Raw genomic sequence first — 19871 nt, forward strand, 5'->3', positions numbered from 1 at the left:
GGAGACTTCAATGCAATTGTTGATGTAAAATTGGACTATAAAAGTAGTAAAATAAATAACAAAGTTAGGAGAACTTTACCAAAGACCTTTTTCAAAATGGTGGAAGAAATAGGAATACAAGATGTATGGAGAGAATTAAAACCAGAGAAAAAAACAGTATTCCTTCTTCACTAATAGGCACAAATCACGGTCGAGAATTGACATGATATGAATGTCATCAGAGCTACAGGAAAATATAGAGGAAATAAAACTGGAGCCGAATACTTGGGCAAACCATAACCCAATAAAAGTTAAATGGAAAGGATATTTCATTTATATATTGAAAATATTAAGAATTATATTTTGGTTAAGGTTGAAGAAGGAAAATACAAATGGGAGAAGGTAAGATCAAAGAAATGTGTTATTAATTAATATATTAATTATGGAATTATCAAATTTAATCATTATTGACTGTTAATTAATTATTACTGTCCTTTTTTTCTTGTTAAAATATAAACCAAGACAACACGCTGTACATCAGGCACTGGAGATTGTTATAGTAAAAACCCAATAAAATATCTATTAAAAAAAATAAAGAAAAAGAAGAAACTGAATTCTATATGACATGGGACTTATTTTACCAATGGTTAGCTGATAAAAACAGAGGATAGAAAGTTGGAAATATGAGAAAATGTGGATTATGTGAGTAAGATTTGTAATGGATTACTATTTTTAATAATATGATTGCTACTTCCTAGTATATAATTGTATTTTGATAAGATTATTACGAATGTGATGATTATTATATCGTAATACTTGTACATCTAGACAACACTGTTCAATACAGAAATGGAATTTTTGAGATAATAATAATAATAAAAAAAAATCAAAGACTTTTATGAGACACTTTACGACACAGAAGAAATTTCACAAGAAAAAATAAAGCAATAAATAAAAAAGCTGACTTACCAAAAATCTCAGAGAATATTCAAAATATGCTAAATGAAAAATATCAATGATGGAGGTAATGGAGGCCATAAAAAGGCAAAAAATGATAACACCCTGGATCTAGATGTGCTACCTGCAGAGTTTTATAAATGCCTACAAGATACATTAAGCCCATTAATTAAAGAACTATGTAACGAGGTACTTTTAAAGGCTAAAATACCAAATACTTGGACAGAAGCCAATATTACTTTTATACCCAAAGAAGACTCAGACTTGACAAAGATAAAAAATTATAGACCAATATCTCTACTAAATGTGGATTATAAAATTTTTGCTTCAATAATAGCAGCAAGATTAAAGAGATTTTTGACTGAATTTATACACACAGACCAAAATGGATTTTTACCTAAGAGACAAATAAAAAACAATTTAAGAATGATTTTAGACACCTTGGAATACTTTGAAATGCACCCAGGGAAGCAGATGGCGCTAATATTTCTAGATGCACAGAAGGCTTTTGATAACTTAAACTGGCAATTCATGATTCAACAACTAAATGAAATGAAATGAATTTTGGAGAAAAAAATTATAAATATAATTAAACAATCTAACATAGACAAATAGCTAAAATAATTGTAAATGGAGATTTTACAGAAACTTTTAACATTACAAAAGGCACAAGACAAGGATGTCCACCATCCCCATTATTATTTATATTAGCACTGGAAGTATTAAACAGAAATATTAGGCAAGACTCAGAAATTAAAGGAATAAAGGTAAAAGATAAAAAAATATAAACTACAAGGAATCGTGGATGACTTGGTTTTCATATTAGAAGAGCTGATTGTGACAAGCTCCAAGCTTCTGAAAAAGATAGAAGAATTTGGAGAGAGAAAACCAAAGTGATAACCAAAAACCTTACAATTAAACAAAAAAATCAATTATCAGAAAAAACAGATCTTCAAATAGTTAAGAAACTTAAATACCTGGGGATATACTTAACAGCAAGATGTATAACAATAAAAGAAGACAACTACGTAAAACTATTAAAACAAATAAAACTAGACCTGGATAAATGGAAAAACCTACAACTCTCAATGTTAGGGAGAATAGCAACAGTGAAGATAAATGTCTTACCAAAATTACTCTTCTTATTTCAAACAATACCTATAAAATTGGGGGAAAAAACTGATGAATACACTGATCTTGAAATTTATTTGGCAAGGAAAAAAAGCCAGAATTAGATTGAAAATGCTACAAGAAGCAAAAGAAAATGGAGGATTTGGGCTGCCAGATTGGGTCCTATACTATCAAGCTTCTGCAATAACATGGATAAAAGAATGGATAACCCTTAGACATAAGAGATTACTATACCTAGAAGGGCATGACCTACAACCTGGATGGCATGCCTTCCTATGGTATGGGAAGAATAAAATACATAGATACTTTCAAAACCACTATATAAGAAATGCACTTTTTCTAGAATGGGAAAAGGTAAAAGCGAAAATTTCCATGAAAATACCTGGATGGCTTTCAACAATGGAAGCATTTGTTCACCCAAACCTAATTAACTATGAGCAAATTGTAACTTATAAAGACATTTTGAATATTGAAGGAAAACAAAACTCTAGACAAGAACTAGAAGAACAGGGTATTGATCTACTATGGTGGCCACACCTGCAAATTTAAAGGAGATATGAAAAAGATGCTAAAACATCTGTCTTCTATAAAGAACAGACATAATTTGATCACATACTATTGGCGTCAGATGAAAAATTGATTAAGAAACTGTATAAGTACATGCTAAGTTTAAAGATGGAAGAGTAACAAGTTAAAGAAACAATGATAACATGGGCAAAAAACTTTGGGCATAACATAGAACTAGAAAACTGGCAAAGACTTTGGGAAAGAAATTCTAAAATAACAAAGGCAGTGGTTTACAAAGAAAACCTATATAAAATGTTTTACAGTTGGCACTTACCACCTGGGAGGTTAGCAAATATTAAAAATATGTCTAGCAATTGTTGGAAATGTAGACAAAAACCAGGCACATATTATCATCTTTGGTGGTCATGCCCAGCCTACAAAATTTGGTCAAGAATACATATATGGTTAGAGAAAATGATTTAAAAAAACACATAGATTTTAAGCCAGAATTATTTCTGTTAGATATAATTGCAGGAAATTATGAGAAAGAATATGTATATTTAATGTTACTTGTATTAACGGCAGTGAGAATTGTATTTGCTCAACATTGGAAAGAATTACCAGCAGAGGAAGAGATAATTAAGAAAATTTTAGATTGTGCAGAAATGGATGAATTGACACTGAAAATGAAAGAGAAAGGAGATTCAAAATATTTTAGATTAGAACAGTGGTGGCAAACCTATGGCACAGTGCCAGAGGCAGCACAGACCCCTCTCTGTGGGCACGTGCATTGTCGTCCCAGTCCAAGGCCTTCAGCTGGGTTTTATAAAACCTTTTCGCTTTAGGCCTCCACTGCTGTGTGCAAAAAAAAAAAAAAAAGGTTCAATCAATCAGTCAATTTCAACTTCTTGCGGGAAAAAAAAAGATCTTGCAAAGTTGGAATTGATTGAATTTTTTAGTCTGACCCAGTCTGCCGTTACCACCACAGCCACGCCCACCCAATGGGCCACACCCACCCAATGGGCCACACCCACCCAATGGGCCACACCCACCCAATGGCCACACCCACCTGGCACCTGACGATGCATAAATGGGTTTTGGGTTGCAGTTTGGGCACTCGGTCTCTAAAAGGTTCGCCATCACTGGATTAGAACATGGGATACATTTTATCAATGTCTAGAAAAATGAGGTAGAGAGAAGGAGTTTAACATGTATTAGTAAGCTAAATATTGGAACCCAGGCAACATGTTGCTGATAAAATATTAAGGATTTGTGATTATAAAAATAATAAAATATGGTTATTAAAAAAAGGAAACAGTAAGAAATAAAAATGAAGGCTGATTGACTACTATCTGCTTTTTGAGAGAGAAATGGAACTGGCGGTAGAGTGAAAGTATTCTATTTTAGTGAGATGAAAATCACACTCTCCAGTCACATATTTGTGCTGATCTCAGTAAGTCTAGACAATTACACTTGCAGAAATAATCTCACAGATTTGAATTAATTCTGCAACTAATAAACAGCAGCATGTTCAAGATCTGTGGCTTTGCTGTCTTAAGTGCTAAAGTTCCCTTTATAAGGGAGCAGAGGCAAGCTTACAAGAACCCCTCACTGGACAGGAATAAATGCCCTAATTAAGGAAAACATGAATGTACCTGATTAGACTCCTCACATGCACTGCTCTCTTATTATCTGAACTTGCAGAGACATTGAACTTTCCATTCCCATTAACTGAGCTAATGGAGCATTTAGTATACAAGGGAGAGGCCTGCGTCTGGTGAGCTGGAGGTGCTGAGTTCAAATCAAGTTATATGCTCTTGCTAATAATGATATCTGTAGCGCTATTAATCATGATCACATTGAGTCCTGGCTTACCGTTATCTAACTATTTGAAATGTCAAAGGTTGGACTGACCAGCTCACAAATAGTCCTTTGCGAACTACTGAACAAGAACATTGATGGCTGAATATGTTTAAGAAGATATCCTTCTGGTGACGTTCATCAGGAGGAGGAGGAGGAGGAGGAGGAGGAGGAGGAAGAGGAGGAGGAGGTGGAGGAGGAGGAGGAGGAGGAGGATGATATGATAGCAGGGAGGATCAGATTCAAGACGGCCTGGTCATGCAGTGCACAGGAATTAATGGATATTTCTTTGAGACAAAGACCTTAACTTGAAAGAATGGCAAGATATGTTCCAGCAAATAATATAACTTTGGCCATCAGGAAATTCTGCTGGATAATTTCAATGAGTTATTATGTTTCCATAGTTCAGTTGCTTTTTTTACTTCATTTTTCTCTGGCAATCAAGCTGCAGTGTACCCAGCCAACTCATGAGTGGGCAATGTTCCATCTAAATAGATTGGAACAATATAATCAGCCAGGTACTACTTCAATCAGCCAGGTTTTTATATATTGGATGGGATGTGAGCATTGAAAATCAGTGCTAATACAATATATGTTTTGGAGTGCATTTTAAAGAAATTTCTACTGTGTATACAACCTGGAACATCTTTACACAGCTATTGGATCTGAAAGTTCAAAGGGTTTCTGTGGGAGAAGGTTTGAGACCTCCCATCTTTCATCTGACAGGTTCAGCTATGCTTCTACATTTGTGAAAAGGAGCTTGGGTTAAGGCATATACTAATACAGCCCTAATCATTTTCAGGGGGTTAGGGTTAGGGTTAATAGGAAAGTCCCAGGTAATACAATTCAATTTTTTTTTCTGCCGCAGCTATGGATTGTGTTATTTGTATTTTCCCTTCCCTTCATTTATTACAGTGTTAGCTTTCCCTCTAAATATCGACCCTTATCTTATCTTGACTGCTGTCATGCAGTGACCAGTTATTTCTAAGAGAAAAAAAATATGCAGTATTGGTCTTTTTTATTGAGAAGTAACCCTCCTTTAGGGCTTGGTTCTTTACCCAGCTTACTGCAGTGTGGTCTTGCTTTGCCTTCTTACTTTACTTGTACCAATTCTTTCAGTCCAACATGCATTATCGGGTTTTTTTTTTAAGCAACAAATTTACCTTAATCTATTCTGCAAATTCTACTTTTGCATTTATTTACAGAAAATAATTTTATACTTTTGTATGTTACTGCAAATATCTAGTCTAAAAGCATTCAGAAATGCTTTTAGACTAGTGCTGGGATTAAAATATATGAACAACCGGTTCTCTGTGTGGATTCTGCTTCCGGAAGTCCATTCTGGGCCTGGGCAACAAAAAAATTAGCTACCAGTTCTACCGAACTGGTACGAGCTTGCTGAATCCCACACTGCTTTAGACTAGATTTAAAAAGTTTCCAGTAAGCTGACCTCTTTAGCAACAGAACTGCAGCATTTTGCTATCACTGAGAATGACTGTTTTCCTCTTCCATCTGCATTATTCTTCCCTTCTACACTGAGTAAAAGCTGGGCTAATTGGATAAAGATTGTAAGTTTTGCCCATGCAGCCAGGCAAACAACAAATCAATTCAGATTTGAAATATCAAACTGATGCTAGAAATTCCTAAGATGGAAGACCAGTCCAGGTCTTCAGAAATATATTTTGTCTAATCCTCTTCCTGGACGTCCCATTCCTGGGTTTAAAATTAATTTACTTATGTACCACATTTGATAAAAAAAACAGTGCTCCTTATATATTTTCAGAAAACAACAACAGCATCAGGATGCAGAAGCAGCACTGCAGCTTTTCCATCTCAGTGCTGCCTTTGGTCTTTAAATCCCTTCACTTGTAAGGCCCTTATTCTTAAACGTCTAGAAGAAATCTCCTGGGGAGCTTTGGAAGTGACAATCAATACTGTCAGTAAGTTGTCACAATACCTGAAGTAAATTTGTATTTATGGGAAGGAAGTCAGCTTTAAGGAAAGCTGAAGTGGTGGGGAAAAGCACTTCGACAATATAGTTAAGATACGGGTTTAACACATTTGGCCTTTGGTCATTTGAGAAACTCTGAATTTACAGGGTTGCTATTAATCTTGAACTCTAAGGAAACCTACACTAACAAGAAATGACTTCTATTAAATCTGGTATACCACAAAGCAGAAACAGTTCTGTGAGATAATGCACCAGACTTTGGGGAGCAAAGTTTATTTTATAGCAGCTGAGCTCTGACTGAGAAAAAAGAAAAGTCTATATGTTAAGCAATGTAAAATGGAACAGCTTGCCTTCCCATTGACATAAATATCACTTTCTTTATTTGCAGATGAAGGACAAGACTTGTTGCCTTTTTTAAAAGTATGTAATTTCTGCAACAAAATAACTTTATTAAATATTTCAAACAGAAAAGGAGATGTCAAGTTTGGCATGCTCGCCTCTTCCAATTTCCACGTCATCCAACTGTTCTCTCTGTAATTTCAGCCGCCTAACAAATATGTTTATATTCTACCAAGTTTTTGAATTTGCTTTAGAGGTTGTAATAATTATACATGAACTGTCAATCAGCTGCTCTGTTATCCACATGTTACCATATTTTTTTCCTAAACATTGTAATTAGGAAGTGACATATTTTCCTCCTTCTCTCTTTTATAATTGGAGTGCTTTGTGTTAAGTGTTTACTTTTGACTCCAAAAGTATGATTACAAAAGCTAAGTGTGAGATTTTGGAAGAGTAAAAACACAGAAGATCTAAAATATTTCACCTACCAAGTTTTGATCTACTTTGATGAGTAGTATGCTTCTCATGGGACTACAAAGATAGATAGATAGATAGATAGATAGATAGATAGATAGATAGATAGATAGATAGATAGATAGATAGATAGATAGATAGATAGATAGATAATGAAAGAAGCAAGTGAAGTCCAAACCACATAACATATATTAATGAATATACACCTCCACACAGTTTAGTTATTGTTCAGTCCCTAAGTCATGTCCAACTCCCCTTGATCCCATGGCCCACAACATGTCAGCCCCCCCGTCCTCCACTGTTTCCTAGAGTTTGCCTAAATTCATGCCATTGTTTTGATGATATTATCTAACCATATCATCCACTGCTGCCCCCTTCCCTTTTTGCCTTTAACCTCTCCCAACATTAGGGTCTTCTTTTTCTCTTCTCGTTAGGTGGCCAAAGTATTTGAGCTTCAGCGTCAGTATCTGTCCTTCCTAAGGACAGCCAGGGTTGATTTCCTTTAGGATTGACTGATTTGATCTCCTTACAGTCTGAGGGACTCTCAACAGTTTTCTCCAACAACAAAATTCAAAGGCATCAATTATTTGGCGTGCAGTCTTTCTTATGGTCCAATTCTCACAGCCATACTGGAAAACCATAGCTTTGACCATACAGACCTTTGTTGGCAAGGTGATATTTCTGCTTTTTAATATGCTTTCTAAGTTTGCCATAGCTTTTCTCCCAAGGAGCAAGTGTCTTTTAATTTCATGGTTGCAGTCACCATCTGCGGTGATCTTGGAGACCAAGTAAATAAAATCTGTTACTTCCATTTCTTCCCCTTCTATTTGCCAGGCAATGATGGGGTTGGATGCCATGATCTTAGTTTTTTTTGATGTTGAATTTCAAGCCAACTGTCAAGCACAGGGGAAATCAGGAGATCCAGGCAGTTCAACTGAGTACAAAGATTTATTCCAAGCTTAAGTTCTCTACAAGAATCTGAACTGCTAAATGGTCCAAGCAAATTGGCAGTAGATAAGAGACACAGGAAGATGTCTTGTGGATGCAAAGAACTCATGACCGATGACGCATTTGATCTCTCCCTCAGTCACAGCCTGGTCATCTCTTACATCATGTTTTACACTCTCCTCTTTCACCCTCATCAAGAGGGTCTTTAGTTCCTGTTCCTTCTGCCATTAGATCACACACACACACACACACACACACACACACACACACACACGTCATTTAAAATACTAAAAATGCGAATCCTGGGCATTACGTTAACCAAATAAAAGAAAAAACGAACACCAGGATATAATAAACCAGACTGTTTAATATAAACAAGGCTGTGGTTAAGAAGAGTCACTAAGCTTTCGTCTGGCCAAAACTGCCGACATCATCAGAGTTATAATGGAAAGAGATCAGGAAGGCAGCTCATATAGCCTGTGCCTGGCTTCTTGAGCGCATCATTGGCCCATTGACTGTATTAATCCGTATCACGCAGAGTTGTTCCACATCAGGCAAACTGTCCTTGGCTCCACTAGTTGTTTTACGATCCTCAAGTGCTCTTTTAGATCGTGTGCAAGCACTTGGAGGACGGTTGTCAATCCGTCCCTGCGCCCAGTCTCCCTCCCTCCCAGGGCCATATATATATGCATGCCAGGAAAACCTCATGGATAGACTAGACTAGACTAGACTAAATATATTTTCTACATACAGAGAGAAATACACATACAAATGCATACCCAATGCAATCCATAGATACATACTGCATGAACTATTTAGTAAATGAATGAAAAGGTGATATATAAAGCTGAGCATTTCCCAACAGTTAAAAAGAAGCTACTTTTATATGCATAGTTTTTTAAAATGAATATTGTTAAATATAATAATCAAATCTAGTCACACTGATTTTCTAGACAACAACATATTGTGAACACCTATTTTCACTTTTTGAGAAGGTTTGGCTCAACAGTCTGAAAACCTGCATGTCATTTCTTTCATTCTGAACCCTGCTACTGATAAGTCTCTTGTCAATGATAAAAAAATATTAAGAAAAGCCAGCAACTATTTTCAACAAAAAATAACATCTTCACCTTTGCGGTTCTGTTTCTGAACATGACTGAGCATGAGAAATACAAGTCCTGAACGAAAATAATATGACATAGCACCAGTAGCCAAAGTAGCATAAGCAAGAAATAAAGTCTGTTCATAAAAATATAAGAGCAGCTACTCTGAATATGGTATGGTTAAGGTATGTCTCACCTACAATTTTGATCCTGATAATATCTAAAAAGACTATGGGATGACCATAAGCAGTGCATGAATCAAACAACATCCTTGACTATTTTTTATTATTTTATTCCTCCTTTATTACTTTATAAAGTAATAAAGGCAGTGAACCTTCCTCCTCCAATTTTCCCCACAACATCCCTGTGAGGTGGGTTGGGCTGAGAGTGACTGTCTCCTACTTAATGTTAAAGTAAGGTTTACATAACTGTGATTTGCTGAATTGTATTCCTTCTATTTGGCAAATAGTCATCCATATCAAGACTGTTAAAGTACCTATTTTTATTCATTCATTTAATTTATTATTTGGGGCCATCCAAATATTAAGCAACTTAAGAAGGCTTATAGATGGCTAAATTTGCACATAATACTCCAAGCAGACTAATCGCTTTATATCTTAGCATGCTATGTGGATAACTTCCATCTAGCTTCCTTTGAACAACTACAATTAGAGTCTGCCTTTACCTCAACAGATGTGACTGGTGATAAAAATAGCCTGTCAACGTTGCTAACATTGCATGTTCTTGCTTTGACAATAGATGGAAATGCAGCCATTTTACTCTATTGCTTTTAGAGTTAGTTGATGCTGGGAGGGGGAATGTGGATGAGAGTCCAGCTAGTCATAACAATATAACTCAGCCATGGGAACCCAAGGTCATTGGGCCCAGAATTGATAGAGTTTTGGTGGGCTGGAGAGTTGGGGAGAAAGCCCGCGTTTCAAGCTAATTGGGGAATGTGATTTATGACTGTTTATTGGAGGAGAGATTTGTAGTTTGTTACTTTGTATCCAGGGGAGGGGAATTTAGTTTTTGGTTTCGACTATGTAGTGCTGATACTTTGTTTCTCAAATAAAAGATTCTTTAAAGTAAACAATGCCTCAAAGTTATTTTGAAGAGCTTCATCTGTCGGAATCATGACATAGCCATTTTTGGCTGATCAGTTTTCAGGAATCAAGAGCTCCATAGTCTTCTCCCCATCTTCTGCTGTATGGTTCAGGTTTCCAACTATGTTGCATAGGAACAACAACCATGGCTATTTTTTCTTGTGCTTCTTGGAAGACTGGAGGGGAACTGGAAACTGTTATTTGTGTATGTATGCCAGTAATTAAAAACTTATCAGTAGTAGCTGCCAAAAGCATTAACTTCTCTGTGTCTACTGTACCAAAACAGACTGGTATTGCTGCTCCAGGCTGTGTGGTGTCTCCTTCACAAAAGGCCCTTTAGGGTTAAACACCTCTTTGTGCAACTGGATTCTTGATTTTCTTATTAACAGGCTCCAATATGTGCGAGCTGGTACAAATATTTCTAACACCATTTTCTTGAGCACAGGTTCTCCTCAGGGCTGCGTCCTAAGTCCTCTGCTGTTCACCCTGTTGACCCATGACTATTCTGCTAGGTTCACAACCATCTTGTTAAGTTTGTGGATGATACAACAGTAGTAAGCCTTATTTAAGATGACAATGAGGGTGCTTACCACAAGGAAGTTGAGGGTTTGGTGAACTGGTGTAAAGAAAACAGCCTAGTTTTAAACATTGGAAAAACCCAAAAGATGATTGTCAATTTCAGAAAAAGCAGGCACAGCCATACTCCTCTGTGCATTAATGATTCACCTGAAGAGATGGTTACCACCATCAAATTCCTGGGTGTGCAGTTAACAAGTAAGCTGGCTTTGTTGCTAAACAGTGAGACACTGGTGAAGCGGGCACAGCAGCACCTGCATTTTCTGCATTCCATGAGAAAAGCACATCTTCCTTCCCTGTCCTTACCACTTTCTATAGAGGGGCAATCAAGAGCATCCTGTAATACAGCATCACAGTCTGGTTTGGAAGCATCACTGCTTCAGACAGGAAGGCAGTGCAGAGAGTGGTGAGAATGGCATATAAGTGTTGCTTGGGCAGGGTCTGCAAGATTGTCTGGGACACTTCACATCCTCTTCATGACCTGTTTTCTTTGTTACCTTCATGGTAACAAAGACTTTATGAGGCTCCGTGGTATCCGAAGCAGAACATCCAGATTCAGTCACAGTTTTGTTCCATATAGTATTAACCTTGTGAACTTTAAAGCTTCCTCCTTCCATTATGTATTCAAGTCTCTCTCTCTCTCTCTCTCTCTCTCTCTCTCTCTCTCTCTCTCTCTCTCTCAAGATTGGAAAGAGGAAGCTGAAATTTTTGGTGATGTGCTATGAACAATTTGCACTGTTCATTGCAGATACAGTTTTGGAAGGCCATATGGTTCTTATTTCAGTTTGTTACATTCTAAGGATGTAAACTCAGCAACTGCTTGTCTGGTTTGGGATACTTTGGCTTGGATATATTGAGCATGTAGACAGGGCATGTGGAGATATGAAGGCCACCAACTGCATTTTTAATCTTTATTCCTCAGTGGCTGAATAATCACTTAGCATAGAACTAGTCTAATAGTTGAAGTAAAGTGATAAAGCCTACTTGTAGGAGAGGTGCTCCCCATTTCCTAAAAAGGGCAGAAAACCTTTACTAAAGAAATTCTCTTTTGAAGAGAGAGAAAATTGAAGACCACTGGTATGAACATTTTACCTGTTAAGAAGTTCAGGAGAAGGTCTTTGAAGATGGCTCCACTGTCAGATGCTCATCTTTCTGGCATGGGGGAAGGACACTTCTTCTGCACTGTGTCCACCCTATGGCACATATTTTCTTGGGTGTTGCCTTGGGCCTCCACTCTTTCTATTTAGTAAATAAGCAACACATCTCTGTTTAACCAGGTTTTTGATTATTACAAGTTTTCAGTACTATACTCATTTTATTATTGATTTTAATCTTCTTTCTTTCTTTCTTTCTTTCTTTCTTTCTTTCTTTCTTTCTTTCTTTCTTTCTTTCTTTCTCTTTCCTTACCAGTCCAGAAAAGTAAGGTGTGTATTAAACAAACAAGCACCCATAAGTAGAAATTTTATACCTTCCCCTGGTGGTATGAAACAGCCTATATGTATACAGTATATGGAATATTATACATTTATACGAGCATCAACTTCACAAACTAAGGAAAGGGGTTAGGAAAAAGAGCTTGATGAAATTAGTTAATGAATACAGATGGCAAGAAGCTTCTTTACTGCAGAATTAGCAAAGAAAACACATGTGATTCTCCCCTCCACCCTACTGCAGGGCATCATAGTTGTGCCAGCTGATTACAATGCCATTTGGTCTGCTATGCTCATTAAACTTAGAACTGGTGGAATAACACAGGCATTAGGGTGGGTAATTGGCTTAGAATGAAAAATGCTCCAAGAGATATTTAATTGGAATTCTTTTATTTTAGAGAAACCTCTGTGCAAAGAAGCAAAGCACTGTATATCAAAGTCAGCAAGAGAAAACAATGGGAATCTATTCAAGTCAATACTTATCTAAATCAATAATCAGCAAGCCTTACTGGGAAGCTTATTTCTGCTGCATAATTATGTGAAATGTGATGTAAGATCAGGCTGAAAGAAATTTCAAAAATCTTAGGAAATGCTTTCCAGGAAAGCTGGGCTTCTTCCTTACTTTTAACTCTACATTTTTCTGTGACTTTTTTGAAATTAAGGGTGAAGTTATTAAGAGGACAGCTTTTAAACACTCTTCAATTCTTTTCCTTGATGGGTGTCTTTTATCTTCCTGTTAATAGCAAGAGAAGTTTTACCTGGAAAAAACCTTATTTATTTTTTGTTTGTTTGTTTATTTACCAAATCCAGTTAAGATTTTCTCTCTAGCCAGGCTTCTTCTGCTCAACCAGGACAATGCAGTCATTATTGTCTTTAACCACTATTTGCTGTTAACCTCATTCTTTTCATCCCCTCAACCCAGACTAAAGGACCAAAACTAAAAGAAAGATAATACATTTCCTGGTTCTGCTATTTGGGAAACACAAAGGAAGCTTAAGTCTAACTTGTGGTGCTAAGAAGTAGAAGCTTCAAAAGAATGTGACCAGATTACCCACCATCTAAAACACAAGTTGGCATAAAAAATATTTTATAATAACATTGTACATTGTGTATTTGCCTATGTGCATGCCTGTATTTAAATAATTTTTTTTAAAAAAGATTTGCAAATGCCTGAGGCGCTGACTCTGCTGTTTTTAGGTTCAACTCTCAGAAGATTCAGTTTAAAACTCTCTTATTAAATACAGTATACTTCAATCAAATATTTTTTAATCAGTTCTCGTGATGTGTAAATACTATCTTCTAGATTAGGAGTTTTTTAAACTTCTTCAGGCCACAGAACCTCTTAGGGTTTTGCTTTCAAAAAAAATATTTAAAATGAATGTTCTGCAAAATGGCAGCTATAGGAGGTTGGTTGGTTGGTTGGTTTTTGCAGGAGAGCAAAAACTCCCTGGATACGGATGTCTCTGACTGGGTTCAAATTTAGTTTTTGTTTTTGTTTTGCCATTTATCTCTTATGGAATCCCATCAAGTTCACATAGAATCCTAGGGTTATCCAGACTGCAATTTGAAAAGCACAGACCATTGTCTAAAAACCAAGACATCAACATTATTTACATAGCTAGTTATTCTTACTCAGTTTTTGATACTCTTCCAAAAGTGAAGATAAGTGAATCCCCAATTGCTGCAACTCTCTTCTTTGCCTTCTTGCAGGATATAGTTGCATAGTCTGTGCTCTTAAAGGATCCATGGTACTTTATCCTGTTTTCCCTATCTTCTCCTATGAGGACTTGAAACCTATTTGAATTCTAGAAGTGTTCCATATCTTTTCAGACTCGTTGCCTTTTATAGTTGCTGAACTCCACTGAGCTTGTTCCTTTCTTTGAGTGCCTTGCTGACAGTTACTTCCTGTTCTAATGCCTCCTCTTTTTTTTTTAATCTGACAAATGTTCATTTTTCTCTCAGCAATTGAAGAAGTCTGGCCATTTTTCTGCTCCAATCCTTTTTCTTCATGAAGTTTACAATTGCTGCAAGTATATGTCAGGTAATTCTCAGGTAGGAACACAAACATTTTACAGACACTGCCAGTTTTGACAGTGTTAGTGATGTAAGTGATGGGCAAAGAGAAATGTATACTGTTGCTGAATTAAGTATGGTTTCTGAAGACCTACTTCATTGTACAGGTAGTCCTCGACTTACAACAGTTCATTTAGTGATTGTTCAAAGTTGCGATGACACTGAAAAAAGTGACTTATGGCTGTTTTTCAAACTTATGACTTTGCAGCATCCCCATGGTCATGTGATCAAAATTCAGATGGTTGGCAACTGGTTCATATCTATGATAATTGCAGAATCCTGAGATCACGTGATCAACTTTTTTGAATTTCTGACAAGCAAAGTCAATGGGGAATCCAGAATCCATGTTACTAACTTAACAAATGCAACGATTCACTGAACAATTGTGGCAAGAAAAGTTGTAAAATGGGGCAAACTCACTTAACACATGTTTCACTTAACAACATAAACATAAACAACATAAACAACATAAATTTTGAGCTCATAACATGTCATAACTCGAGGATTACCTGTATATCTGTCCATCTTGGGTTTAAGACCAAGCTCCCACAAAATAAAAATTCTTAGATTGCCTTTACAGTTCTTAATCCCCAAAGCACATTCATTTACTCTTTGACCAGGATTTATAGTTTAGTTATTTGATACCAGCATATTGTCACTTAGCTGTGGAGTGCTAAGGGACATAAGGCTTAAACAAGTACTCTGATGTTCTTTAAGATCCTTGGAAACAATTACATTTGTTTATTCCCTGCATACAAGATAATATAAATGATCAACTACTATACTATTAAGGGAGTTTGAAAGGTAACCTTTGCTTTAATATTCAGAGCTAAGGTAAGGGATGAGAAAGAGATTCTGGTTCCTTAGACACTAGCAATGAACTAGCATGTAAGTTCATGAGTATAGTTACTGTCATCAGAATATACTGTCAGAGAACTAATCTAGCATAAAGTGTAGTAGCTTCATTTCAACACCAATAGCTGAAAAAAATACTGATTTTTTTCATTTAATAAATTTTCTATGGAACAGAAAACTTATATTTGATATTCACATATTTTACTCTTTCCTAGGCCATATGACTTGGTTTAGTTGGTCTAGTGATTTCAGCCAATGGGTTTAAAACTGGATTACACTTACTAAACCAGTTTGTCTTAAAACAATTGTTTTGCAAACTAATAATGGTTTCACTTAAAATATAATTGTTAAATGCATACATTAATTTTTCTTGGATAGAAATGCATTAAAATTGCACTACACAATTTAAGCATGTTTGCTTGAATTCATTCAATAATTCTAATTTTTCTTCAGCTGAATCAGAAGCCGCATAATTCAACTCTTCTTTGCAAAATTCAAGAACTCAGTGTCCAATGTTTCCAGCTGACCAGCTTGGGAAATCACAATAGGTTGTTAGATCAAACTTTCAGGCATTGTGAACTTGACAGAGCCATTTCTAACAAATAGGCATAATTTTGATTTTCAAAAGAAAGAAACAACCAGCTCTTGTCTAGTCTTCTTCATGCAAAATAGAATAAAAAATAAACATTTGCCTCTTTTGCTCCTTAGCTGATCAGTAATCTGGTCTTTTTGCTCTCATGATCTAAAAAAATGAAATACCCTTACTCAGATGTTCTGCATTGGAAAGGGGAGAGGTGGCAAACCATGGATTTGTGAAAGTGCTCTGAGACAATAGACAAAAGAAGACGAATAAGAGAATGTTAAAAGAGGAGCTTAACTTACAAAAAGAGACAAAGCACTTTGGCTGTCCCTGAACTTGCTGTCACAGAAAAGCCAAAGGTCCCTTGCCTTCACTTTAATGAAACAAGAGAATAAGGGGGGGGGGGAAAGCACCACAGAAATAGTAGTGGCATTTTTTTTTCCTTCACAGATGCCACCCAGAAGATTCACGCAATTCACTCAAGAACTGGAACAAGAATGCCAAAATCCTGTAAATCAAGTAATTTAGATGAATGCCCAGGAATTCTGGGACTCTATCTGTGTAAAAAAAGGGGCCGTACACTGTTTTCCCACCAAGAAAAAAGCCAAGATGAACTAGCTGAATTGAATTGGCAATCAGCTGAACTTTGATACAGGTGGTCCTCAACTTACAACCACAAATGAGCCCAAAGTTTCCATTGTTAAATGAGGCGTTTGTTAAGTGAATTTTGCCCCATTTTATAACCTTTCTTGCCACAGTTGCTAAATGAATCACTGTAGTTGATAAGTTGGTAACACAGTTATTAAGTGAATCTGGCTTCCCGGTTGATTTTGCTTGTCAAAAGGTCGCAAAAGGTGATCACAAGCAACAGTCATAAGTGAGAACCAGTTGCCAACCAGCTTAATTTTTCTATCACATTTGGGATACCACAAAGGTTGTAAGTGTGAAAAATGGTCACAAGTCACTTTTTTTCAGTGCCATTGTAACTTTGAACAGTCACTAAAGGAACTGTTTTAAGTCTTAGGATCCTTATGTGGTTCTTCTGTCCCATGCAAACTTTCTTTTGAGAGAGAGGTCTCTGGTGCTCTCTGGGCTTGGTTGTTTTCTTGAAGTTGTTTCATTACCCAAACTAGGTAATACCATCAGTACTGGTAAGGGGTAGGGTTTGCTCTCAGTTTATATTCTAGTAGCTTGCCCTGTTAGCATTACCTAGTTTGGGTAACATGATGTTACCTAGTTTGGATAATGAAACATCTACAAGAAAACAACCAAGCTCAGAGAGCACCAAGGACCCCACATTTTAACTCTGAGCTGCAAATATTCTTTTTTGAAACTTTTTTTTTTACTCATGAATGTGTGGACAAATGTGTGACTTTTCCCTTCTCCATATCCCTTCTTTTATGACTCCTGCTTCAGTGTCTGTGTAATTTGTTCAGTTATGCAACAACTTTTGTTTGAAATGGGGTAGGGTTTCCTGCCTGAGCAGGGGGTTGGACTAGAAGACCTCCAAGGTCTCTTCCAACTCTATTATTATTGTTGTTGTTGTTGTTGTTGTTGTTGTTGTTGCTGAAAACCACAGTACTTAGTAGTTCAGAGCTTTTTTTGCTAGGTTGTTCTAAGCAAGGAAAAGTAGATGAGGATAAAAGGAATGGGCCCCCTTCCTCTTCTCTGCTTCAGTGAGTTTATGACAGCAGGAATTCTGCCTATATGCTCTTTGCTCATAATGCTTAAAAATGAATTGTGTTCTCCAAGATGCACTCAGACACTTAAGCCTTTTCTTCTTTAACCATCAGTGACAATCATTTTCAAAAAGAAAAACAGAAACCAGCACTGTGAGGAACCCAATATGAACCAAAGTTAGAAATATCCAAACTTTAAATTTTACTGCTGGAGGAATTTGAAGAGGACGGTTGGGATTAAAGATGAATGTTAAGATAGAAATGTATGTTATTTTAGAATAAGCATTGTATATAAACTTAGATGTATATGTAGAGATGAAGAATTGATTGTAAAAAGTGGAATAATCTGATAAGAATGTATATACTGGAATGTCACGTTAAATCCAATGTTTGTTTCTTTTTAACTGTATTATAAATAAAATTAAAAAAAAAAAGAAATATCCAAACTTACTTCCTGTGACATTTTCAAGAGACTAAAGCAGTGGTGGCAAACCTTTTAGAGACTCAGTGCCCAAACTGCAACCCAAAACGCACTTATTTATCACCGGGTGCCGGGTGGATGTGGCTACAGTGGTCATGGCAGACTGGGTGGGTGGGGCCAGGGTGGCGGGGGCCAGTCCCTCGCCATCTCCGGGGCATGGCACACGTGCCCACAGACAGGGCTCTGAGTGCCGCCTCTGGCACGCATGCCATAGGTTTGCCATCACTGGACTAAAGCATTTCCAATACCTATAGAAAACTATGCAAAATAATAGTGATACCTTTATTTGAACCAATAAAATGGATGAAAACTGCATACAGTTGCTCATATTGCCCAGAATACTTGATTTACTGCATATTATAAAAAAAGAGAAGGAAAAAGGGTCTTGTGACCAGATTTAGAGAGTAATGCTACTTGTGCTGCTACATCTTTCACCAGTATTCATTACTATCAGTTGTAATATTCCTTTGGGCTGACTGCAAGGATTTGCATTTGGGGGGGGCAGTATTTTGTAATAGCTGCTTTTCTTCCTGAGCAGGGAGTTCTGGTTGATGTGGCTGGGAAATAAGAATGGAGTATTTCAGTTCCAGGGCTTGAAACAGCTAGGAAAAGTTATCTGTCAGTTTGGAGGTAGTTGCCATTTTTATCTTTATGATTCCCAGATTTACATGTGATGCCCCAAAGCAGACCATATCTGCAACCCAGCAAGACAGAGTTACTAACAACTCAGAAATGTTCTGGTACAATATAATTTCCATGTATAGTTCTTCCTGAAGGAGCTTGGCTATCATTCCATTATTACTTTGTATGACTTTTGAGTCTTTCTCCATTTCTGATACGATTACATGGTTATTCTGCATATCTGTATCAAAGTACCTCACATAAATAACTAAAATATAAAAAGTAACTAAGGTAATCTTGTTCTATAGAATAAAGTCTTTTCTCTCCCCCCCCCCAACCTATCTCACAGGATTGTTGTGGGGAAAATAAGAGGAAGAAAGTATATTGGATATATTTGCCACATTGACTTATTTGTAAAAATTAGCCACCAGAACCATGAATTTTTCAATGAAACATCTAAACTGGAAAATTATTTTCATATTTTTGCCAGGAAAAGTATTTTCAAGTACCTACCTACCTATATGGAGAAAACTCTGTGGGGACTTTTGTCCTTTCTGATTTTGTTTTCTTGCAGACATTTCAGTACCCAACTAGGTAACTTCATCATGTTTCATGTGGAGTAAGTAAATACAATACAAGCCATCACTGTGCAGAAGCCATCTTTTTTAGAGAATGAGAATACAATAGGAACAGGAAATGTATTACAGGAACAATAGAGATGAATCATAGAGTAGCAATGTGACACAGGAAACAAATATAAGAGATGAATGATAGACCTGCATATAAGGTAAACATAATACCCATAACAATCAGTGCTGCCCTGCAATTCTGCGGAGTCTCTAAGTCACAAACACCTTTATTGTGTTCTTTGCAGGGAATCTTGTAAGCCATTCATCTATCCCAATTTAACAAACTGCCCTGGTAGAGAACATAATTCTTATTAGTTACTTCTGTTCTCTGTGGTATCCTTCCATATTGCCCAATTTTACTACTGATAATTAGCAGAAATCTTAACGATTCCACTATTATTTGTGCTGTTTAATATTTAATGAAGTTGTATTTTTGCCTACTTTTTAGTCATCAATAATTTTAGGTGTTTTGAAGGCCATGTAAAGGCCTAATAAACATTTGTTGTTGATAATGTTTTCCTAAATCACAGAAGGACAGGTAATGGGCTTATTTGACTGGAAAGAAGTAATCAGTCTCCCTGTCTGGGATATCTAC

General features: G+C 36.5%; 1 protein-coding gene across 1 annotated transcript in view; it reads right to left on the minus strand.

Moving 5' to 3' along the window:
- Positions 1-19378, minus strand: part of LOC120313635 (protein eyes shut homolog) — a 304352-nt gene extending 284974 nt beyond the window's left edge. Inside the window, exon 1 of the mRNA XM_039355733.1 lies at positions 19165-19378. Within this exon, the coding sequence (XP_039211667.1) occupies positions 19165-19225 (61 nt within the window). The 5' untranslated portion in view covers positions 19226-19378. The remainder of the gene's footprint in view (positions 1-19164) is intronic.
- Between the last annotated feature and the right edge of the window lie 493 nt (positions 19379-19871).

Source organism: Crotalus tigris, unplaced genomic scaffold (assembly GCF_016545835.1).
Source record: "Crotalus tigris isolate CLP2741 ecotype Arizona unplaced genomic scaffold, ASM1654583v1 scf7180000018750.1061991, whole genome shotgun sequence".
Lineage (NCBI taxonomy): Eukaryota > Metazoa > Chordata > Lepidosauria > Squamata > Viperidae > Crotalus > Crotalus tigris.